We start from the raw sequence: 25,631 nt of genomic DNA, 5'->3' as shown, positions 1-25,631 counted from the left end.
CTTTCTGGGCGTCCCGGGGCCTCGGGAGCCAGAAGCTGCGTCTCGCGCGGCCTCCGGCCAGGAGCGGCTTGGCAGCGCCGGGGCCGGCAGCCGCGGCCGTGACCCCTCGCCTCCATTCTGAGAGGAACCGCACTTCCTTTCGCCAGAGGGCTGCCGCCCCGTCCCCGTCAGACACTCAGAACGTGGAAATGCTACATCGAGTTATTACAGGTCCTTTAGATCCACTTCACCGAGACGCAACTTACATGCGGTGGAATTCAGCAGTGTTAAGTGTTTGCCTGCACGAGCTTGGCACTGGTGTAGAGTCATGTAACCGCCGCCAGCTTTGTGACATGGGCCTTCTCCAGAACCCTAAAAGTCTCCTCCTGGCCCTTTGCGGGCGATCCTCTCCCCGCACCCCCCACCCTCCCCAGCGACCCCTCCTCTGCTCTCTACCACCACGGCCGGGCTTTCTAGAACGCCACAAAAAGGCACCCGTACGGCATGTGTCCTTGGGTCCCACATGGCATTGCATCATGCCACATTTACGCCACCGGAGTGGTGTGTGCCCACTCTCTCTCTGCCTTCTCCTGCAGGGATGCTCTGGGTAGTATTTGTGTGTTTGGAGGCTGGTTGCCTAGTAACGGCCCCCTCCCGCAAGGCCTTGCTCCGGCTCCGCGGCACACGCTGGCTCCCTCCTCCCGATTCACGGAGCTGACTCCCGCTGGCCCTGCCCGGCGCCCAGCAGCCCTGCCTCTGCCAGACGTTGGTCTTAGGTCAGCAGTGATGCTCCCGGGCTGGGCGAGCCTCACTCCTCGCCCCCTGACGAACGCCGCTCTGCTCACACGTCCTCCAGGCCTCTCTGAGACGTTTCTCCGAGCTGGCATTTTAATGAAAACTGCCAGGGGAGAGGAAGACGCTATAGACGGCGGTCTGTCCTTGAGGGGTGCTCCTGATGGGGGCAGGGTTCAGCTGATAAAAGACAGCCCCTGAGGTCAGGCCAGAGACATGCTGTTCCCCTTTTTACTTTTTCCTCCTTTTATATGCCCTTGCGTCTATTGGGGTGTCACTGGTTAATAAAGTTATACAGGGTTAGCACACAATTCTATCGTACCTCGTGTGCACATTGGACTGATGTTCACTCCCTGAGCCCGCAGCCAGGTCTCCTCCGTCACCGCGGACCCTCTCTGTGCTCTCCTACCTGCCCCCGCCCCTCTCCTCGGCTAAGTGCCACCTCGCTGTCTGTCTGTGAGCGTGGGGCTTCTTTTGGTTAATCCCTTCCCCTTTCTCACCCAGCCTCCCCCACCCCTCGACGGCGGTCAGTCTGGTCTCTGTATCTGTGAGTCTGTTCCTAACTCTATAAGCCTCGGTTCGCTCCCTGCGGTGGGATTTTGGCGATCACCGGACACCAAGAGGGCAGACTCCCCGGGCCTGCTGGGCAGGGAGAGGACCAGGCAGGGGCTGCCTGGCCGGCCCACAGTGTCCTGGGGTCATTCTCAACACGCGGGTTTTCTGTCCGTTCCACGTTTCCCAGAAAAAGGCGAGGGCCACTGAGGGGGAACGGGTCTGTTCTCAGCCTCACCCGTAGTTTAGTTGCAGCCATCATTTGAATTGAAAAGCATTTATCTTCCTAAGTCAGTGTCTTGAAAACGGAAGCTGTATTCTCAATGACTTTTTCCTTTAAGAGAGCTCTGGGATGGGGCTCGTTAGCACTGTTTTCCCAATAGTTTTGGTTCCCACCCCGTTCCGGGGTGTGATAGGATCGCACTTCTCCGTCCCCGGTGACTGGGTGAGGCCACCTCCCGAGTCCGCCAAGAGGCTGTGAGCATTTAAATCAGTGTTTCCCAAACTTCTCTCATGATGAGAATCACCTGGTGGAGTTTTTAAAACACAAATTCCTGAATCCCAACTAAGAAGTGCTAAACTAGAATTTTTGGGAACATATAGGTAAAATTGCATACCTAACTTAGTGCTCTGTATATAACATCTGTGTTAGAGCACTAGTTAAGTATACAATTTTACCTATATGTTCCCAAAAATCCTAGTTTAGCACTTCTTAGTTGGGATTCAGGAATCTGTTTTAACAACTCCACCAGGTGATTCTCATCATGAGAGAAGTTTGGGAAACACTGATTTAAATGCTGCAGCAAGACCCTGCCAGTTCGGGGGGTCTGGGCAGTGGGGGCCCAGACAGGCCCTGCACCAGGGAGGAGCCCACCCCAGCCACGGGCACCGACAGGAGTCTGTCCTTAGTTGTGACACACACGCCCAGCTTATCCTGAGTGAGAAAAACTGGCTTTCTCAGATTTATTTTAAAACCCTCTGGTCCACACCTGTTTCTTGATAGGAATGCATTACTCTGACTATGAAGGTTCCCTTTTGAAGTAATTGGACTAAAACTATTTGATTTACATTTAGGAAAATTGCAATTTTTGTGATTTTGTCTGTTTCTTAGAACTAGTCAGTCGTTCAGATGAGATCACACCAGTGAAACTCCCAGGAGAAAGTGAGGGCGAGGTCTCCGCATTTACAGCGGACAGGCACTGACACGTCACCACGGACATGGACCGGAAACAGGAGCCCCAGGCCAGCCGGAGTCAGAGCTCAGAGTGTAAGCCAGGCTCACAGAGTGAAAAATTAACAAAGCAAATTTCAGCCCCCGAGTCGGATCTAAGGAAGGCATGGGAGGGTCTAGAAATCATGGTCTCTTTTCACATTTATGATGTGTGCTCAGACACATCACCTCCATTTGAGAGGTACGGGGGGCAGGCTTTGTCTCAAAGACGAATTCTCATTGTTTAAAAAGAAACATTTGATTATCTTAGGGGAACATTCAGGCTTTTAATATATATTATTGTAATATATATATATATATATACACACACACACACACACACACACACACACACATATACACGGATTCTTGCACATTGGGAGGAAATTAATTAGAGGAAATATTTTAATATTGCTATTTGCATCTTGTTAATGAAAAGAAAATAGGATTCTACTAAGTCTCCTATCTACCTACTCCAGGACTTCTGTGAGGATCAAATGAGAGGAGGCAGGGAAAACGCTTCGCAAACATTTGGTTAAACTGTAAAATGTTTGCAACTGGCTGTAAAGCAAGTCAGTTCCTGGGCTGAAGAAACTACAAGGAGTCTAGTTGCTAGGGAGAGGAAGCCAGGCATTGCTATGTGACGTCATCACCCGGCGCCCACAGCCGCCGTCTCTGGGCTGGGCTGGGCTGGGCTGGGCTGGGGACTGCATTTTGAGCCGTGGGGTCTTGGCAGCATTGGCTGTGATTTGGTGGGGTATCACTGTAGGGTGGTGGCAGGCCTGTGTCTCACTTGGGGGGAGCTGAGTGTTGGTTTGTCAGTGCCAGGTCCACAGTGCCGTTTATTTTTAAATGGCCAGTGTGCATCCTGGCAGCTCCTGTGTTCAGCGTCTGCCCCTGGTGGTCAGTGCATGTCATGCTACCAGTCAGACGGACAGACACCAGACACTTAGCCATATATATATGTAATTGATTTCAGAGAGAAAAGAAGAGGGAGAGATAGAAACCTCAATGATGAGAGAGACTCATTGATCATCCATCTCCTGCCCACCCCCTCCTGGGAACCAGCCTGCCGCCTGGTTATGTGCTCTCACCGGGAATCAACCATGACCTCCTGGTTCAACCACTGAGCCGCGTCAGCCGCGCCTGATGTTCAGGCTCTGAATAGTACTTCCATTTTGTTTCAGAGATGACCAGTGAGAGAACAAAGTCCAGAATCAGGAAGTGTGCATTAGAGGGTAAGAATTTGGGGTGCTTACTAGCAAAAATATATCCCTTTTATGGCAAGAGTGTGAGGACGCCTGGCTAGTGGTTGTACATGAATCTGAGCTCTCAATGCTCTGGTGGCTTATTGCCTGTGTCTGCGGCTACTGGGGCCGCACAGGTAAGCTGCCTCCCCCCGTACCACGGGCCCCTGTCCCTCACCACAGCCCGAGTCTGTTTCAGCTGCTGATGCTTAGGCTCCTTAACCACCGTCCAGTGCGAGGTGGTGAGCCGATTTAGACCCAGAAATGGGAATTGATACGGGATGAATCTGTTTGTTAGATGGTGCTCAGAAACTGACTCAGGAGGAGACGGATAAAGGTGGGTCCCTCCCTCAGGCTCAGAACGGGGTGCACTCAGAGGGACTAAAGGTGCCGGGGACCTACACCAGCCCTGAGCGTGACAGTCAGAGCCCGAAGCTCAGAGCAGAATCGCTGTGGTCTTGGGCACAAGGCGTCATACAAAACCCACGAAACAGTCCACAGGCGACAGCACACACTGGACGTTCTCAGGCCAGTTTAAGGATTTGGGGCCAATTAAACAGAACAGGCGATGGCGCCGGGCAGTTAGCAGGGAGAAGGATGTTTGCCCTCCGGAAACTAACGGGGAGGGCAATGTCCGGGGAGACCCTACGCCGGGAGGGGACAGAGCGAATTCAATGAGCTCGAGTCCAGGACATCCAATACACACGGCGAGGGCACTGGTGGCCACCCACGAGGAAGAACCCACATGGCACAGTCACAGCGCTAAGACGCTGACTCCCCAGGAAGCAGGCAGGCGGCGGGCTGTGCGGAGCCAGGAGCCGCAGGGGACCCAGGTGGGCGGGCGGAGGGGACACGCAGGGGCGCAGGCAGAAAGCGCGTGGCCTTGCTCGGGCGCTGAGCTGGCGGGCATCCCGGGCCCAGCAGCCCCGCTCGTGGGCATCGCCCTCCAGGGGACCTCAGAGCGGTTCCGAGGGGACGGGGGTGAAACCACACACAGATTCCTGTCCCTGGTTAACGGGCAGACTGTCTGCTACCCAGTTAGAATATCTTTCTATTTGTAATAAAACACAATCCAAATGAAAACACCGAAATGGTTTCCAAGCAGGACACGTAAGACTGGAGCTGCTTGCTCTTCACACGCTTTCCCCGCTCCAGCCCGCGTCTCCTGGGGACGTGACTTCGCGAAGAAAGGCCATGTCCTGGCGGGTGGGGGCCAGGCGGCAGTGCTGTCCGGTAGCAGCCGCCCTGGACCAGGAGTCACGCCCTCGAGCCGGACACAGGGGCTCTGGAAGCCGGGCCCCCGTCGCCTCCAGACGGGGACGGCTCCCACACAGAGCCAGTGTGTCCTCGTCCATTCAGAAGAGCCGTGCTCCCTCATTCACGCCCCGCAGGGAAGCGCAGTAATTTGGATCGCACACGCCGGGGTGGACAAAGGCACGGAACAAAACGCTGAGAAAGCGGGCGTCTTCCTCTCTCGCACACACAGCGAGGGGGCCGCTCCCTCGGCAAAGGCCAAGGAAGCGAACTTGGGGTACAGCTGGCGACAGAGCTCAGACCATCCAAGCGGGCACGCGCGCCCTTCCACAGGACGGAGCCCGGAGCAGGGCCGTCTGCAGGCCGTTCCTTTGGTCCCAGGTTTTCACCGGGACTCGGGCCAGGACAGGAGGCAGGGAGGCCCGGGCCCTGCAGGGCAAGGGTCAGCCTTCAAGAAGGAAAGCGGGGAAGCTCGTGACCCCGGGCTAATTATGGAACTAATTAAAGAGGAATGAGGTGGCCCTGCAGGTCACTAGGCAGGGCTTGGAGCTCGGCCCTGGGTCAAAGCCCTTGGCCCTGCCTGTGGGGTGGTGGCGCCTCAGGTCTCAGAGCAGGGAGTGAGGAGGGGGGTGGAGGAGAAAGGGAAGGGAATTTGAGAGGAGGGACTAACCTGTGCCCCCCAGGCGGGAGGCCGGTGCGGGGAGGAGACCCTCCCGGCTTCTCCGGGCTGGCCCTGCCCTCTGTGGCCTGGGACCCCATGGAAAGAGGGCGCAGCACTGGGCTCTGGGGCAAGGGATGAGAAAGACGCAAGCTGGGGTCCTGCTTTGGGGAGAAGAACAGGCAGAAGACGGGCGGGGCCAGGCCCAGTCCAGCAGGCCGAGGTAGATGCAATAAAGAGGATCGAGCCCGCAACCTGGGCATGTGCCCTGACTGGGAATCAAACCATGACCTTCTAGTTCATAGGTCGATGCTCAACCACTGGGCTATGCTGGCCGGGCTCTCTGGACCTTTTTGAAATAAATTCCATGCAGACAGTTTTCAAGTCCCAAGACTGAGATGCACACAACATCGGCAGAGACAGCACAGTGCCTCGTGGGACCAAAGTATCACACAGCCTTCCCGGTCCTGGTGGGTTCCTCTTTCGGGAGAACAGAAACTGTGTTTACCAAAATCCCCCTTTTCGGGAACAGACATTCCACGCTGGAAAGTCCCTCTGCGTCCATATTGTTGTTTGTGTGACAATCCATTCACTACAGACAACATGGTTGCAGGTCTCCCTGGTAACCAAGGAACTCTATTGAGGTTTGAGTCTTCTCCATTTTGGAACCATATCAAAGGGTGGGATCATGTACATTGATGATGTTCCCTTTGGGATCAGAAAGCTCAGATGTCAGCCGGGACCGGTTTGGCTCAATGGATAGAGCGTCGGCTTGGGGACTGAAGGGCGTCGGTTCGATTCCGGTCAAGGGCATGTACCTTGGTTGCGGGCATATCCCCAGTAGGGGGTGTGTAAGAGGCAGCTGATCAATGACTCTCTCTCATCGATGTTTCTAACTATCTCTCTCCTTTCCTCTCTGTACAAAAATCAATAAAATATATTTTAAAAAAAAAAAAAAAGAGAAAGAAAGCTCAGGTGTCAGTTCTTATTTTTTAATCTTTACCTGAGGATACGGAATTTTTAGAGAGAGACCGGAACATCCATGCGAGAGAGAAACATGGATCGGTTGCCTCCCTTACCTGTCCTGACCAGGGATTGAGCCCACAACCTGGGTATGTGTCCTGACCGGGAATGGGACTCTAACATTTTCATGTAAGAGACAATGCTCAAACCGATTGGGCCACCCAGACAGGGCTCAAATGTCAGTTCATGACGTCACCTAACCATGTCGCCATGGAAACTGCCCGTGAGCACGTTTATGTAAGAATGAGTGAGCACATTTATGTAAGAATGAGTGTAACATCTGGTACAAACATTTCTCTACTGATGACTGACTTAGGATTTTTTGACTTTATGAGGATGCGAAAATGATACACACAATAAATTCTTATAAAACAGGTTTTGTGTCAAATAATTTTCTCAACTGTAGGGCAATGTAAGTGTTCTGACCACATGTAAGGTAGGCCAGGCTAAGCGGTAATATTCAGGAGGTTATGTGTTTTAAATGCATTTCTGACTAATGATATTTTCAACCTTTGATGGCTTATCAAGACATGACCCTGTTGTAGGTTGAGCAGCATCTGTACTTGTTTTAAGAATCTGTAAATTAGCTATGAACAATGAACTGTAATGGAATATCATAAAAAAAAATAAGGAAATCACGATCATGCTTTCTTATTTTTGGGGTCAACAGAGCACAACAATATCACTAATAAATCCGGACATATTCAGGCCTGTAGTACTAGAGGCTCTTTGTTAGCTAGAGTTATAACATACAGTTTTCCACTGGCACGTTCCATACAAACACAAGCGGCGGAGGAATGTAGGGGAGAGGAGGGGATCTTTAAAATAAGAGCCTTTAAAAGAATGAAAACAAAACCGCTGCTAAGTTACTCCCACAGCTAGTCCTCTGGTTGTGTAACCAGGTCAATGGCTGTTTGGTCAATGTACTGGTTGACTATGGATAAATGATGCTGCATAACAAGCATCAACCTTAGCGGCACACAGTACCAAGCATTCCCTTAGCCCGCACGCTTGTGGGTTGGCTGGGAGACCGCTGAGCTAGGTTTGGGGGAGCTTTGCCGGAGCAGCTCGGTCTCCTCTGGGGCCAGTGAGAGAGCTGGGAATATTCTTCTCACTGCGACGGCTGAAGTGCAGAGGTCAAACCCAAACACACAAGCCCATTTCAAGATCCTGTGTCACATCTGATGACCTACCATTGGCCAAAGCAACCACATGACCACGCCCAAGGTCAACGGACAGGACGTTCACTCCATCCACCGTGGGAACTCAGCAAATTCCATCGCCATGCCCGACATCAAAGGAGCCAGGGAATATTTCCGCCCAATGGAAAGGAGGGGGATGTGAATATTTCAAACAATAATGTAACCTTCCACAATCCCAGGTCATCCAGATAACTGAAAACATGTTGAATCACTAACCCTCCTCTGGCAATTGAACAAGGTGTGTAAGCGAATCCTCCTCCCGCGATGGGTAACTACCTAGAGTTTCACATTCCGCCCCTCCTTCGATTCTTTCCCATTTTTCTATGGAACTTCCTATGAGCTCAACCCACTTGCCTTGCTTGCATTGCTTTTTTTTAGAAAGAAGAAGGGAGAGGGGCAGAGAGAAACATCAATATGAGAAAGAAACATTGATCGGCTGCCTCCCTTACTGGAGATCAATTCTGCAACCCAAGCATGTGCCCCGACCGGGAATCGAACTGGTGACCTCTTGGTTCACGGATCAATGCTCAACCACTGAGCCATGCCAGCTGGGCTGCCCTGGTTTTCGATTTGAGGCTTTTCTTGGCTGTGAACCATCGTTGCGCTATCGGTATATCCAGAGAGCCTGACATTCGGATCTCCTGCATGGCTACCTGCTGCTGTCTCTTCACCAGTCGGCAGCCAGCCAGGAACTTTGGCAAATGAAAGCCGAGAGGTCAGTGAGCCAGAGAGCCAGGGGGGGTTCCCCCAAGAAAAGAGTGACGTCCGTGTGAAATACAACAGGTATGCTTTATGCGACAGCCACTCTCAGAATCATCTACCTGGCTGAATGTTGGATCGAATCCAACACTGCCCAATTTCGTCTGCTAAAATAAAAGACAAAGACCAGCCTTGAGAAGCTGCTGAGCAGATAAAACCAGTGTTAGCACACAGACAACGCTTTACTGAGTATCCTGCAAGGCTCACTTGACCTGAGTCACTTCTTGCTTATCCCTCTGGGAATTATAAGCAAGACGTGAACTGCTTTCTGAGGTTGATCCGCCATAACCACCGACCGATTCCCTGTCATTTTAGGAAACATAATATTCTAACCCCGTGGTCAGCAAACTGCGGCTCGCGAGCCACGTGTGGCTCTTTGGACCCTTGAGTGTGGCTCTTCCACAAAATACCACCTGCTTGCTGCCTAGGCGAGTCTGTTTTGAAGACGTGGTGTTAGAAGAAGTTTACGTGTAAAACATGTGGCTCTCAAAAGAAATTTCAATGGTTCACTGTTGATATTTGGCTCTGTTGACGAATGAGCTTGCCGACCCCTGGCCTAACCCGCTCTGCAAAGCACAGTCACGGACACGGGCAGCCGTTACTGGAGTCACCAAAGGGAGTGGCCTTCTCACTATCTAAGCTGCTTTCCGACAATGTGCCGGAGCCTCTTTTCGTGTGGACTCGAGGGCCCCCTCTGGCAGCGTCTTACTAACGGCTACCTGTGGTTGGTCAGTCATTACTAATTACTGAAGTGAGGCATCAGCTTTTCTTTGGTTACTTCTGATCTTTCCGCATTTCCCGTGTCTTCCTTCCCTTCACTAAAGCCCAGTGGGTCATAGTCCCAGTGTGTAGTGAACTGAGGGTGTCTTCTGTAGTATGAATCATCCTGGGGTCACTTTAGCTGGTCCTCCAGCACCCCTACAACAAACCGGGACTCCTGGCGCCCGCGATGGAACAGGCTGGGCTGGGCGGTCGGCAGGGCTCTGTGACGAGGGGAGCACGGAGTTGCACCCTAGGCCAGCTCTGCACCACACCGCAGGGATCTCTGTGTGCACATGGATTCGAAGTGGCCAGTGCATCCACGGGAGTGGCCTGGACTGGACACTCTCAGGATTGCTACAGCCGCTGCCCGGGGACCGCCCTCTGGCCTCAGTAATTCTCATGATAACCGGGACATGGCCGGGCAATGTGTGTTTTCAAAACCTTGATTCAGCGCTTACATAGGCTTCACTTTGGGACACACGTGCCATGTCTTCAGGATACTGCTGGATGGAGAGCAAAAATACTCATTGGCTCATAAGACTGAGTACAAATGACCGCACATCGGAGCCAGCTGTGCAGACCGCTAGCTAGTGTGTGCAGAGAAGCTGAGCTGGAATACCCAGCTTAACTGCTGAGAGCAACAGGATCGACTGGTCTTAGCTGCTAACCGACAATGTGTATCTCTACCGTGTCCTTGTGATCTGTGAGCCTCAGGCCCATCACTCATCTGCTCCCAACAGGGCCCCTGGTCACTGGAATCCTCGTAATCACAGTCCACTGCTCGCAGCCTAACGTGAGGGCGAGAAGAGACGGCGGAAACCCAGATACACTGAGCAAGCTCCGGGGCCGGAGAGGTGGTGCGAAAACCAGCAAAACCTCCAGTTTCACCAGAACGCTCTATCAAAACCCACCGGAGGCCACGAAGAAAGCCATGTTCCAACCTCATGTTCTTAAAGGGTTGCGACCAAGCTTCATAGCCCCCCTCCAAATTCTTCTCTGACTTCTTTCATAACAACCCTCCTGTTATTCCACATTCACTACGTCTCTGCAGCTCGGCATGGCCACCTGTTTATCTGCTGTCCCCGAGTTATTCTGGGGTGCTCTCATCACACGTGTCTTCAACTGCGCATCAGGCCTTCCTGAAACAAGTCATGAGCTTTCAATCCCCCCAATTCTCTTAGAGCAGCGATATGGGGGTACCCAAAAGCCTTAGCTGGAGGAAGCAAAGAAGACGGAAGGGAGAGAGGGATGGAGGGAGGAGGAAGCAGGAGGGGGACAAGGCAGGGCGGCCAGCATGTGTACTTCCAAAGGCTGAAGAATTACGTCCTGGTTCAAGCTCTGGTTCACATACACAGTGCTTCTGAGACTGAAGGCAAAGACACACCTTCGGACTAACCTGAATGTCCAGGAGAGATTTATAGTTTGTTCAATGACGGGGAATGAAGGAGTCATACAATGGGGCCGTACAGCCGGCCGAGTACAGTAATGCAAGCAGCCTGGCGCCTCGATGGGAGTGGGACGGAATGACCAGTGAATCCCAACACAACAGTACTCACTTCACAAACGTGTCTGCTTTACGGCACCTTCTGACCCTCGCCCCGGTTTTCGATTTCTATAGCCAAACTAAGCATGACCCAGAGGTCTGGCAATGAATCCACCCACGTCAGCCACAGCTGTGAGGGGTGGATGTGGTACCTCCGAGCAGTTGGGCGACAGGTACCGCCCGTTGCACTTGGCGATGCTCCGCAGGATCTTCAGGGCCTCGTCGCCTCTCTTCCGCGTCACCAGCCAGCGGGGCGACTCGGGGACCGCCCTGGAGGAAGGAGGCATTTCTGAGTTACGAGTAGGAACTTCTATGACACGAGTGTCCCTATCAAGATGGGTCTTTCTGCTCGGTGCTAATGTAGGAGAAGCTTCGAGCTGAGAAGGTTCTCCAAACCACAGGTGGTCTTTGCCGGTTTATTGGGGAAGGAAAAGACGCTCACTCGGTAGCAGGATCCTGGCTCACCGTACACAGGGTTACATATTACACGGCTCTGGCAAGTCCGGGAGCCTCTGGGGCCCAGGGTCCTCCGTTACGCATGGAAAGAGCTGGGGTGTAGTGAGCATTCGGGACACAGTTAAAACCCCAAGTTATGTAAACGGATTTGCCCACGGATTAACATGAGAGAAATGACTGAAATAGGTTCACTCCACCCAGAGCCCAATGCACAGACCTGCAGCTTTCTGTGACGTTTCTCACACTCTTAACATTCCCTTACTCCTCAGAGAATCTCTGAGCAATGTAATTTGCTTCACAGAATATGCAGAGGAGCAAATCAATGACGTTGCATTTATTTTGTGTTGAAATACTTGCTGGCAGATGTGTGGGTTTCTGTTTTGTTTTTTCTTTTTTGCCCTGTAGTTTTCATGGAGATGTTACAAAATAAAATATAATTTGTGTTTTGCTATTTCGTTAATTTAGTTGAGTAACAACTATTAGTCAAATAATCAATAAATAACCTCTATAAATTTTCCAGTTCTCTAGAAATTCTCAACGCCCGTTGCCATTCCGGAGATGTCAGCACCACCCCTGGATGGTTTCCATGGTCGCGTTGCCCTGGGATCTGCATGCATGAATAAGCATGGAGTAGGCATGCATTCGGTGATGATGAGCCACGTTACCAGTAATAGAGGAGGAAGAGGAAGTTGGGCAGTGTGATGGCCAGCTGGACGCCCTGCCAGTTGGGGATGAAGTAGGCGATCCCCGGGAGAATGATGATTCCCAGCGTGAAGAACATCTGAATCACGATCCCCACAATCCTCCTCTGCTTCGAACCCACGATTTCCGTCACTGAGGGGAGACAAGCACAGAGGCCTGGGGACCTCAACATCGGCTCCAATGCGGACAGACAGAGGCCGCACCTGCTGCACCGCCCGCGGAGCTCGAGGGCCACGGAGCGGCCGGCACAGCCTCCCCGAGGGCAGGCGCGGGAGCGTGCGGCCAGACCATGCGGCCAGACCGCCGGACAGCGGCCGCTCCCTCCCGTCACCCTCGGCCTCCCCGCTCCCCACCAGCCCGCACTCTGCCGGAAATACAAACCACGTGCGTGCGGGTTCTAGGCACGCCTCCATGAGGACTGTTTGGGAAAGGCATTGTAATTAGGAAAACAGGAGCATAACAGGCGGGTCAGGCTTTATCACTGCTCTCTAAAGAGATTAGGAATGTTAGACTCTACACATTTTTTACTACCACACATAGTTCCTCTCAAACGATAACTCTCTCCACAGTGCTGGACATTTCATGTGTGTGATATTTCTTTTAAAGTCCCTGGGGGCGAAACCGGTTTGGCTCCGTGGATAGAGCGTCGGCCTGCAGACTGAAAGGTCCCAGGTTTGATTCCGGTCAAGGGCATGTATACCTTGGTTGTGGGCACATCCCCAGTGGGTGGTGTGCAGGAGGCAGCTGGTCGATGTTTCTCTCTCGTTGATGTTTCTAGTTCTCTATCCCTCTCCCTTCCTCTCTGTAAAAAAAAACAAAACAAAACAAAAAAAACAACCAAAAAACAATAAAACAATAAATATATTTTTTAAAATCCCTGGGGATGGGGCGTGGTGGGTCCTGGCCAGTTAGCTCAATGGTTAGAGTGTTGGCCTGCAGACTAAAGGGTTGCAATTCAATTCGGGTCAAGGGCACATGTACCTCGGGTGCAGGTTTTATGCCCAGCCCTGGTCGGGGCACATGAGGGACACAACCAATCGGTATGTTTCTTTCATGTTGATGTTTCTCTCTGTGTGTCTCTCTCCTTCCCTTCCACTCTCTCTAAACATCAATGAAAATATCCTTGGGTAAAGATGGACACACACAAATCACTGGAGGTTCTTGTGGCTGGCATTCTCCCCCCCCCCCCCCCCAAATCAGTCTCTCTGTGTGGCTAAATCTATTCTGATCCTAGCACTTCTTGCCCTAGCACCACGACTTTTAACATTCACTAGACTTGGGTTTCCTTAAAAATGCTTCATATTGCCGAAACCGGTTTGGCTCAGTGGATAGAGCATCGGCCTGAGGACTGAAAGGTCCCGGGTTCGATTCCAGTCAAGGGCATGTACCTTGGTTGCGGGCACACCCCCAGTAGGGGGTGTGCAAGAGGCAGCTGATCGATGATTCTCTCTCATCGATGTTTCTAACTCTCTATCCCTCTCTCTTCCTCTCTGTACAAAATCAATAATATATATATATTTTTAAAAACGCTTCCTATTTCAAAGTTATCCCTTCCGCCCCAGCCAGCGGCAGTCACCCTCCGAACACTCTCTCCTTCCTCGCCCATCAGAAGGCCTTCGAGGGTCTCCAAAGGGGGCGCTGCCTCGCATAACAGGACCGATGATCGGGGAGCGATCCTCAGATCTCCCTGGTCACCCTCCTCCGTGACTCTCGAGGAGGGACGTCTGGACGCCCCGGAGACAGAGCCCACAGCAGCGGCCAGGACTCTCCGGTGACGCCCTCCCCTCATTCCCAGAAGGTCGCCCTCTCCTTAGGGCAGAGAGCAGAGGCCCCTAGCCGGAAGGCTCCCGCGCTCAGGCACACTCGGGGTGCTGTGTGTCACACGTGTCACACACGATCTCCACGTCCACGGAAGGACTGACACAGGAGAGGCATTGCGAGCTCTACCACAGACACAAACTGTCTCAGGAACTACTGCAATTTTAATAAATAAAAGTTAATCTCTAATAAAGCAAAGCAAAACCCCCCTGTGACAGCAGGAGGACGGAGCTGAGAGTGGTCACCCAGGACTGTGTGACATTCCATGTCTGGTGCCAGAGGAAGGGGGCACTGCAGCGCCCTGCCCGCACCCTCCCGTGTGCTGCCCGAGGCCACCACCCCGCAGGGGAAGGCGGACTGGCCCCCAGGGCCCCCCACCCCTCTGGGCAGGGGCGAGGCGTGACTCACCGATCACGTAGCAGGTCATCCATGTCCCCTTCCCGAACACGCCTTGTAGGAAGCGGAAGACCACGAACACGGGGAAGTTCGGTGCGAACGCCACCACCACGCCGGTGACGCCCACACCGAAGCAGGAGATCAGGTACACGACGATGCGGCCGTACCTGTGCGGGAGAGGACGGGGCCTGTGTGCGGGAGAGGACGGGGCCTGAGCCCGCTCTGCGGCTGTGGGAGAGGACGGTGCCTGTGCGGGAGAGGACGGGGCCTGAGCGGGGAGAGGACGGGGCCTGAGCGGGGAGAGGACGGGGCCTGAGCCCGCTCTGCAGCTGCAGGAGGAGGCGCTGCGGGCAGAGGCCGAGGGCAGGAGGCGGGGGGCAGGGGGCGGGGGGGGTGTATTTCTCCGGCGCCTGAGCCTCGGTTTGCTCGCTCCTGTTCTTTGTTAGTTTGTTTTCCTTCTCGACAGTGAAAATTCCTTACAATGTCCAAACCAACCTGAGATGTTCTCCTGTGTTTCATGTCGCCACTGACATACGATGATTAAGTGGTTTAGGGAAGGGGAATGGGTACCGTGTACAGGAAACCCGCCAGCCTGAGGCTGAATGGCTCCGCAGAGTGGTGCCGAGTTATCGGCCGTGAAATCTGTCGCCAATGACCTCTGAGAGATTGGACCCGGTGACAGCCTCCCTGGCACTCCCGCCGCGCTCACAGGTGGAGCATCTGCCGGTCAGCGGAGCGGAGACAGAAGGAGCCGCGTGTCTGATTCACTCTCCGCCCTCCTGCGGCCTGTGGTCCTGTTTCCTATCCTTTCCCTCCGGCTACGAACAGGAGGAGGAGGAGTGGAGAGATGGCCAGCCGGGTGCTGAGGCTGAAGTATTCATGGATCTGTCGTCTCCCCAGGACCCAGCCGCCTCCCCCGAACACCGGCCAGCGCCAGCTGTTCCGTGTGCAGACATGTTTGGGGTGGTGCCAGAAACCCATGCAGAAGGAGCAAACGCCAATGTTTAACTAAGAAGAACAACAGCCCTCGCTGGTCTGGCTCAGTGGATAGAGTGTCAGCCTGTGGACTGAAGGGTCCCAGGTTCGATTCCAGTCATGGCACAGGCCCAGGGTTCTGGTTCGACCCTCAGTGTGGGGCGTGCAGGAGGCAGCCAATCAGTGATCCTCTCTCATCATTGATGTTTCTATTTCTCTCTCCCTCTCCCTTCCTCTCTCTCTAAAATAAAATATATATATATATATTAGAAGAAGAAGAAGAAGGAGAAGGAGAAGGAGAAGGAGAAGGAGAAGGAGAAGGAGAAGGAGAAGGAGAAGGAGAAGGAGAAGGAGAAGGAGAAGGAGAAGAGCAACAACAAATGAAAGCAGGGCATACGAAAGACATCGCTCAATTCCAGATCGCAGGCAGCGGGAGAGAGCGTGCCACACTGGGAGGTTGAGAAAGGAAAGACGATGGACAGGGCTGAAGCAGAAACAGCAGGAAAACACACGTACAACACGGGAAAGAGCCCCGGACACACAGGACCAAGGAGACAGTCGTGTGCAGAGAGGGCCGGGGGGGCAGCAAGAGGACCCTCCGAGCGGACGAAGGGGAGGACAGGAGACCGAGGGCGCCACGTCCTGACGTCCTGGTCTGGGCAAACTGGGTGTCACCGCCACAGGTGTGGGTGCCGTTGTTTTGAGTGAGCACATTCGTTGCTGTGGGCAGGTCTCTGGGGCTGCCCTTGGCACCGCCCACTGCAAATATGGTCGCCAGGTCCCAGCAGGCCGGGCTGGAGGGCCCTGGTCAGCCAGACATGCTGCCTGCCCCTGTGCTGCGGGTCTGGAGAGTGAGGTTAAATGCTACAAGTATTTCCATCATCAGAACTGGGATAAAGGAGTCACAGACACGAAGAGAGCAGTTAGCACCCACAGCGGGACACTGGAGCACAGGAAGAGAAGGTGTAACCCTCGGAACCCCAGGCCGCACTGCTGTGACCTGGGCCACGCGCGGGTGCTGGACAGCAGACACGAGCCCTCAGGAGTCTGAGAACCTTCTCTCTGCGGAGCGTTAAATCTGCAGACTAAAGCCCGGTCTTTTTTTAATTAAATGAAAATAACCCAGGAGGGGCTGCCCTACGACTGGATGAATCCAACGCCAGGGAGCTGGGGAAGCCGGAGACTCGGATCCCCGTGGCAGCAGCGCCCGCAGGCCCCCTGCAGCCGCCCCTGGCTGGGCTGGGCCCCTGGACGCCCTCCCGCCCGCGGAGCAGCCCCGCTGTGCAGCCGAGGAGAAAGGACGTGCGGTTTACAAAGGAAAGAAAAGACTGGCCCAGGGAGAGGAAGGACATGGCCTGCCGCACTCAGCAGGAGTATTTCTCTAACGGTGGCCATCGCAGCGCGCGCGCGCGCACACACACACACACACACACACACACACACACACACACCATGGGACGCGGTGCTGTGTGGCACCGTCACCCCCAGCCTACCTGTCCGCCGCGTAGCCCAGGGTGAAGGCTCCGGCCAGGAAGCCCAGGTTCAGGACGGCCTGCGTGAGGTCCAGCATCCAGGCGTTGCCGCACACCAGGTCGAACTGGAGAACAAAGGAACACAGAGACGGGGGCTCCACTCAGCCTCAAACCCGGCCTCATCTCACAACAGTCCGTGATCGTCAAACACGCCCGCACATGTGCTCCGTGAGTAACATGTAAACACTGGTCACGGGCATCTTGGACATCATTTATAAATGTTTTCTGCCAGTTGCAATAACGGCCAAGGGTGTCATTTCTTTTAATTTTTTTCTTCTTCTTCCCCACTGTTTTTATTTTTTAAAATTTGTTTATTGATTGAGGTATCGCATATTTGTCCTCATCCCTCCATTCCCATCCCAAACCCCTCCCCACACATGCCCCCACCCCCCTGTTGTCGGTGACCACGGGTTAGGCTCCTATGCATGCACACAGGTCCTTTGGTGGATCTCTCCCCCTTCCCCCTCCCTCCCTATCATTTCTTTTTAAATATGTATTTTTTTATGGTATTACATATATCTCCCATTCCCCTTACCCCTTCTCCCAGTTCCTCCCCCCTCCCAGGTCAGGGATGAGGGGCCGCGGGCTCCGGAGGTGGAGCCGCTGGGAGAGCTGCCCGTCCTGTCCCCCTCGTTGCTCTCTGGCCCCTCCAAACGGCTGCAGAGCGAACGCTTTCATTCCACCCGCTCCCGCTCAGAACGCCCGGCCTGGCTCCCGGTTCCGTGGCTGCGAACTGGCCATCTTCTCAGAGTCCAAAAATCAGGACTTTTTTAAAACGTCGTGGGACGTGGGACAAATGGTTAAAAATTGGGACTGTCCAGCCAAAAGTGGGACGTCTGGTCACCTTAAACTCAACCATTGCTGGTCAGCTCTTGGGTCAAAACCAGTCGCCATAAACTCTCCACCAGCGTTAACAGCCTCACGTTCGCCTTCGGCTGACCCCGGGGTGTGGGGTGCCCGGTACAACATCACTGGCCAACACGGTGTCCTGTGCGCCTCCGTGGGCTCCAGTTCACACCAACAGGAAGACCCCCTCACGGAGCCTAATAGCGGTTAAAAGCGATGGTGATCCCAGCGAAAACCATTCGGGCTGGGCATCCACGAGAGGAAAGGATGTCTCTCCGGATCCCAGGCCTAATCACACATCTGTACCGCGACCTGAGGGCACTGTCTGGGCAACTAAATTTACTACCAACGGCACGTGCTCTCAGGGCGCCAGAAGCACCAGAGGAGCTGCAGGTGGAGAAGCGGATCCTCAGCTGTTTCCTGGTGGCGCCCACTGGCGTGGTTGGCCTGGGGCTGCAGACAAGGCTGGGGGACCCAGTTCCCACCTCCCTGAGGAGCTTATCTAGGGTCAAGCGAGTCAAGGTCAATGCTTATGAAGCAGGAGTAGAGCCATCGATATCGAACGTGAGTGGGCCTGGCTGTCCTAGTAAATACAACAGGACTTTGGAGCAAGAAATGAGCTGGGTGCCCAGCCAGTCAGACGCACAAAGAAGGTGGGGCATAAACAGATTCTTCCACATGCCCTGGATTCAGAGGGAAATTCGAGGGGAAAGAAGGGTATTTGTTTGAGCAGGTGACGGCAGCCCAGACACACGGACAGCAGCATGCCTGCTCCGAGGTGCAGGTCTGCCTGCGCCACACGGCTGCCCAGCTCAGAGTGTAAGCTGAGGCACCACCTGTCTCCCCACCACCCAATGGGGAAGGGCGTGAGGTCCAGGGCAGGGGCGGGAAGTTTCTTACTCAGGAAATTGTTAAAAATTTAGCATCTTAAAGCTCAGGCTGCAGGGAGGAGGAGCTGCTGAAGGAGAGGAGAAATCTGGGAGGTTGGACGTGGAAAGGCCCAGAGCAGACAGCCTGGCTCCAGCACAGAGCAGGATTCCAGGGAGATGAGAAAGACAGGGAGGAAGACCCGGAGGCTGCTCCATTGCCCGGAACAGAGTGCCCGCACCGGCATACAGAGGCCCCCCGTGTGATATTTTCAACAATAAAGATTTTTAAAAAGCAAAATGAAAACCAACCCCTCAGACTCATTCCTGGCAGGTGGCAGCTCTCACGTGTCGCCATCCCTCCCTGACCGCAAGCCGATGCACAGGCCGGACTGGGGTTCTGCGTGCCGGCCCCTGAGGTGGTCCCTCAGGCCTCCCGGGGCACCGCTGTCTACGCCTCTTTTCTTTGGCAGGACTGGGCCATGTCTATTGGTCTGCCTTCAAGTTCACCTGCTCTTCCTCCTGCCATTTCCAATCCGCTATTGAGCCCATTTAGTCAATTTGTCATCAGAGTTTATTATAGTTTTCAGTTCCAGAATTCCCACTGTTAAGTTTCTATTTCTCTGTTGAGATTCTCTATTATTCATTAAGACCATTTTTCCTTTAATTCTTTGAGCCTAGTTTAATTGGTTGAGTGCATTGATAGCTGTCTTAAAGTCGTTGGCTACTAACTCCAACACCTAAGCCCACTAGAGTCAGCCCCGATTGGCCACCTTTGTTATCCTACCCCACCCCCCCACCCCCACACTCCTCCCATGACCACATTTCCTGTTCTTTGTCTTATTGGCCTGAGCTGTCGAAGGGCAGGGCTTGAAGCTGGCAGAGAACAGTCACGTCAGTGATTCCTATTGGGCTCTCCTCATGGTTGGAGGCTTTTGTTCCAGTGGGAGGTTCATGAGTCTGGACTCGCACTGCAAACTTGGCAGCATGTGACCCAGCAGTCGGTCACTTAGCTCACTGCCATGGCTTCTTGGCAGGGCCTGGTGCGGCCTGGCCCTCTGGTGGTCACCGCTGGGACTTGGAGGAGGTGACATCCAGTTCCGGGACAGGTGCTCCCCGTGGCTCTCCTGCTTCTGGGGAGTCTTCCCCCCAACTTCCAGCTGGCCCGCCAGTGGGAGGCCGTGCTCTCACGTCCCCCCAGGGATGGCTTTCTGCCACCCACACTGTGCCTGGGCTGCGAAATGCAGTCAGTTAATAAGTGAAAGAGAATTTGTATGTTGTTTTTTTAACACAAATTTAGTTAGATAAAATTGGAAATTAGCACCCTTTGGTTCTAATAACATAATAGCTACATGATAATATTTAATTTCTACATTTAAAATCGCATGAAATTAGCTTTCAGACTATAAAGTAATTCTAAAGTGAATGTCTCATTTCATTCAGAAGATTAACTAGCTCATCTGTAATAATAATAAAAGCATAATATGCAAATCAACCGAAGGACCGAACAGCAGAACGACCATCTGGACGACCTTCGGGCAGCCACGCTATGACACACACTGGCACCAGGCCACCAAGGTGGGTGCGATGAGATTGGCTGGGCGGCCCGCCATCACCCCACTACCGCCCCGAAGAGGGAGGCCCAGGTCACCCTCTGTGGGCAATTGATGAGGGGGCACCCCAAAGGGAAAGGCCCAGGCCACAGGCCAATGGGGGCTATCAATCAAGGGTGCGGGTAGAGAGAGTCCACAATCGCCTCAAAGAGGGAGGCCCAGGGCATCCTCTGCTCAGCAATTCCATAGTGAAGTCCCGGCAGGGTGGGCGGGGTTCTGGTCACCCCAAAGAGGGAGGCCCAGGCTACCTGGCTGGTGATGCTGTAGCGGGCAGGTGTGTGGGACCAGCCAGCATTCACCCGCAGAGAGAGGCCCAGGCCAATCAAGCAATCGCACCCCACGCCTGTCACCTGCAGAGGGAGGCAACCGGTGGCAGGTGGAGGGGGGGGGGCAGCGCTGCACAGATGGCAAGCTATAGCAGTGGCGAGGGCGGGGCCAGCTGCCGGCATCCGGGGGAGGGAAAGCCCCTATAGGCCCTGATTGCTGGCCAGGCCTAGGGACCCTACCAGAGGGGTCCCGATTGTGAGAGGGCGCAGGCTGGGCTGAGGGACAAACACACCCCCTCCCTGCCACATGGACAAATTTCATGCACTGGGCTTCTAGATATAAATTCTGGGTCCTTCAGAATTTCCTAGTTAAATTTTTCTCTCTATTCCACTGAGCTATTGGAGATATAATTGAATGAAGGGTTAGTGTCATGCTGTGGGAGGCTGATGTTCTCTTTGCCCCCCCAGCTCAGCTTCCAGATCGATGGAAAGATGGTGGCTGGAGGAGACGAGACAATAATCTCCTCACTAACAAGGGGTCTCTATCATTATGTCATCACTCTTACTAGCTGTACAGATACACTTTAAGAAAATAAGATACACCAACTTACTACTTCTTGCTTACTTCTTTCTCAAGCTTAATTAGATATCTGTCTTAACTGACATGTTAAACCTTGAGGACACTGTGGGGTAAGTTTCACACTTAGCGTTTAGAACAATGTACTCGCCCACCTTCCCCTAAAGCAGAGTTCACAAGGCTCTGCACGGTGCCTGCCTCATAGGTGCCCGTGCTCTCGCCCGGAGACCCAGGCCGCCGGAGTGCTGGCGAGGAGCGGGCTCCATGGAACCGGCTTCGTCATACGCACGCCAACCCCTGACACCCGGGATTCAAGCCTCGCAGGGGCCACTTCCTGCCTAGAACGGGTCTGCTGAGCAGCTGTCTTTATTACTCAAGTAGTAACCTACCTTAAAAATAGTAACAGGTCCTACATTGGTATTAAAAAGAATGTTTTAAAAAATTATTTTCCTCAAGGAAAAGGAAACAAAAATAAACAAACAAACAAACAGATGGGATTACATCAAACTAAAAAGTTCCTGCCCAGCAAAGGAAACCAGCAACAAAACGAAAGCAAACCCACTGAATGGAAGAAGATATTCATCAATAATACATCCAAGAAGGGATTAATATCCAAAATGTTTAAAGAACTCAGACAACTCAACACCACAGAAACCAACAACCCAATTAAAAACTGGGCAAAGGGCCTGAGTAGACGCTCTTCCCAAGAGGACAGATGGCCAACAGACGTATGAAAAATGCTCAACCTCACTGATCACCCGAGAGATGCAAATGAGAACCATGAGATATCTGCTCACACCTGTCAGAATGGCTGCCATCACAAATCCACAAACAACAAGCGCTGGTGAGGATGTGGAGAAAAGGAACCCTCGTGCACTGTTGGAGGGAATGCAGACTGGTGCGACAACTACTGGAAAAGGGCACGGAGTTTCCTCAAAAATTTAAAAGTGGAACTGCCTATGATGCAGTGATTCTACCTCTGCATACATCTGAAAAAAACACAAAACCCAATGCAAAAGAATATATGCACCCCTATGTTCACTGCAGTATTATTTACAACAGCCAAGACATGGCAGAACCCAGGTGTCCAGCAATAAATGACTGGATAAAAAAAAGCAGTGATATATATAGCAGAATATTACTCAGCCATAAAAAGAATAAAATCTTACCACTTGTGACAGCATGGATGGACCCAGAGGGTATTATGCTAAGTAAAATAAGTCAGAGGAAGACAACTACCATGTGATTTCACTTATATGTGGGATCTTCAGAACAATATAAACAAACAAAACAGGAACAGTCTATACATACAGGGAACACACGGAGGGTTGTCAGATGGGAGGGGGTTGGAGGTCTGATAAAGAAGATGAAGGATTACTAAGTACAAGCTGGTAGTACAAACAGTCACGGGCATGTAAGGTCAGCAAAAGGAGTGCAGTCAATAACGCTGCAATGACTGTGAGTGGTGGCCGGTGGCTCCTGAAAATATCAGGATACGTCCTTTACAACATCATAAGGTTTAAAACTAGTCATGGTCATATACCTTTAGGTGCCTTTTCTGATTCTTTGGTTTTGGGAAAAGAAGGTACCCAGTGAACTATCATGAAACGAGAGACTGGTACAAAAATCAGTTCTATCACATTTGCCTGGCATTTTGAAAACAGCACCAGGGGTACGATGGGAAATTTCTCTCAAGTGTAAAGTGACCATTGGCATCTGTGGGCTGTAAGACCCAGGGGAAGAGCCGGAAGAGACAGATACAGGAAAGCTACTAACAACTAACAACAACAACAACAGATACAGGAAAACTACTAACAACAAATAACAACAACAGATACAGGAAAACTACTACCAACTAGTAACAACAACAGATACAGGAAAACTAATAACAACTAGTAACAACATCAACAACAAATACAGGAAAACTAACAACTAATAACAACAGATACAGGAAAGCTACTAACAACTAATAACAACAACAGATACAGAAAAACTACTAACAACTAACAACAACAACAACAGATACAGGAAAACTACTAACAACTAATAACAACAGCCACGCTGGGAATGAGCTTAATCGTCCCGTTTGAGGACAGTAAACACACGACCGTAGACAGACACCACCTCCTCGAACCCCCGCTGCCCCGCCTCCCGAGTGAGGGGTGAGGCGGCGCTCCGTTAACCGCGGGGCCTCTCCCCGACACCTGGCCTCCAGCCCCGTTAGCCTCTGCCGTCAAGGACCCCGGGGTGCGGTGCTGTCCCTGCGTGCCCTAAGAGGAGCCTGAAGTGGAGATGTCCTACCAGGCTGTCGTGTCTGCCTTTCCGTATTCTCGCTGACCCTTCTCTCCACTTGGAAAGCACAGCGGCCAGAGGCTGTCGTAACCCAGTCAGCACACGGAGTGACACGTCACCTTCCACACTCTGCCGAAGCCCTTCCAATGGGGCCGCTCTGGCGACAGCGCCCACCACGCTGGTGCCGCGCAGAGGAGGCCACTGAGCCGCCCTCTCCAGCCCGGCCCTCCCCTGCGCATCAGCCTTCCTAAACTCTGACAAAGTGGCCCACTCGGACAGAGACATTGAGAAGTCAGACTGAATCCTTCACTGCCTCGTTTTGGACACATCCCCTAGGACCGTGGTCGGCAAACTGCGGCTCCCAAGCCACATGCGGCTCTCTGGCCCCTTGAGTATGGCTCTTCCACAAAATACCACGGCCTGGGAGAATCTCTTTTGAAGAAGTGGCGTTAGAAGAAGTTTAAGTTTAAAAAATATGGCTCTCCAAAGGAATGTCAACCGTTGTGCTGCTGGTATTTGGCTCTGCGGACCAAGGAGTTTGCCGTCCACGGCTCTGAAAGCATCTAAATGGTGAGATGCAGAGAGCAGGACCGCGGCCGGGTGTCCTTCCTCGAACCTGGCTCCCAGGTCCCTGTCGCTCTCAGAACCAGCTCGGGGACCTCTCCACACGGTTACTACGGTCTGAGCCGAGGTCTGTGTGCCTGTGGGCTAGCTTAGTCTGAGCCAAGAAAAAGACAAGCGCTCAAGGTGGCACTGGATTCTAGAACCTTCTCTCCTTGGCAAAACAAACGACTTTAAGACCAAGACGCATATTTCTTTTTTTTTTTTTACTTTTGGTAATTTTTTATTTTTCAATCACAGTTGACAGAATCTCCGAGGGTGTCCCGGCCCCAGGCAGGCGCTTGGGGAGAGGGGGGCAGTGGAGATGATGCAATGTGTGTGAGTTCACCCACATCACGCATGTGTCACACGGGAGTCAGTGTGGTTCCTGGAAGTGCGTGGCCCAGCTCACCAGGCCACCCAGCTGTGCCAGCTGCCCGTGTGCTGGCTCCAGCGGCCATTGCACAGGTGGCCAGAGGGGACGGGAGGAGACGGGGAGCCCAGCAGGAGACAGTGCCCACGCGTGAACCCCTCCGCCTGCAGCACAGCACAGGGAGTGCTGGACACGAGACCCCCTGAGACAACAGGAGGGGGTGGGCAGACGGGTCAGGTCCTGTCTTGGTGAAAGAAAACTGAACAGCTTCTTGCCCAACTGGCCTGGCTCAGTGGTTGAGTGCCGACCCAGGAACCAGGAGGTCACGGTTCGATTCCCGGTCAAGGCACAGGCCGGGTTGTGGGCTTACTCCTCAATGTGGGGCTGCAGGAGGCAGCTGATCCATGCTTCTCTCCCATCATGGATGTTCCCATCTCTCTCTCCCTCTCCCTTCCTCTCTGAAATCAATTAAAATTTTTAAAAAAAATACATAGAAACAGACTATCGCTGTTAAAACCTGGGTCAGAGTCAACTCTTAATTCCTTCCAAATGCCGGGATCGCCGCTCCGATTATTCAGATCAAGAGAGGCAGTTCCGCTTCCCGAGTGGAGAAACGCCCCCTGTGGCTGGTGAAGGTCCCAGAACCGGCTGCTCTGTGCCAGAGGCTTCTTCAGGCCCCTCCCCTTCCCCCCCCCCCCCCCCCCGCCCTCGTCCCCCTTCCCCCCCCGCCCCCCGCACTCTCCCTCCCCTTCCCCTCCCTCCTGAAGGCCCCTCCCCCTCCCTCCTGAAGGCCCCTCCCCCTCCCTCCTGAAGGCCCCTCCCCCTCCCTCCTGAAGGCCCCTCCCCCTCCCTCCTGAAGGCCCCTCCCCCTCCCTCCTGAAGGCCCCTCCCCCTCCCTCCTGAAGGCCCCTCCCCCGGGCAGCCAGCAGCAGGGAGCCCCGGGGGAGGTCGCCAGTGGCCTCTGGCCAGCCAGAGGCAGGAGGCCACGGGTGAGCTGGGGAAAGTGTCCCCCCAGTAACGAAGCTCTGCCCCCCAAGGCCTCCACCCGGCAGCCCTGCTTCTCACCCGCCGCTTACCGGGCGGAGACAAGCCGACAGCGTCATACGCAGAGCTGGGCCGTGTCCCCGAGTACCATGGAGCCCTGTGTCATGCAGCCGCCTTCCCCTCAGACACACCACGCTGTCCGCACTGTCCCCTGTCACCGCCCTGTGCACAGTGTCCTCCGAGCCCAGGGGGACCCACTGTCCGGTGAGCCCGGGTTCTCGCTCAGAGTCCCGTCACAGGAAACCCCGCAATGCCAGGCAGACGGGACCGCTGGTCACCCCGAGACAGCCCCCG

The 25,631-nt window shown here is 53.5% G+C and overlaps 1 protein-coding gene across 1 annotated transcript in view; it reads right to left on the bottom strand.

Annotated features, from left to right (window-relative positions):
- Positions 1-25,631, bottom strand: part of SLC22A3 (solute carrier family 22 member 3) — a 50,512-nt gene that overhangs the window by 14,628 nt on the left and 10,253 nt on the right. Inside the window, exons 2-5 of the mRNA XM_084890912.1 lie at positions 16,822-16,925; positions 14,366-14,520; positions 12,103-12,271; positions 11,134-11,251 (exon numbers count right to left, since the gene is read on the bottom strand). Of these exons, the coding sequence (XP_084747038.1) occupies positions 11,134-11,251; positions 12,103-12,271; positions 14,366-14,520; positions 16,822-16,925 (546 nt within the window). The remainder of the gene's footprint in view (positions 1-11,133; positions 11,252-12,102; positions 12,272-14,365; positions 14,521-16,821; positions 16,926-25,631) is intronic.

Source organism: Pipistrellus hanaki (assembly GCF_964339955.1).
Source record: "Pipistrellus hanaki genome assembly, chromosome: 7".
Classification (NCBI taxonomy): Eukaryota; Metazoa; Chordata; class Mammalia; order Chiroptera; family Vespertilionidae; genus Pipistrellus; species Pipistrellus hanaki.
The sequence above is the reverse complement of the archived record's forward strand: the minus strand, read 5'-3'. Positions and strand labels throughout refer to the sequence as shown.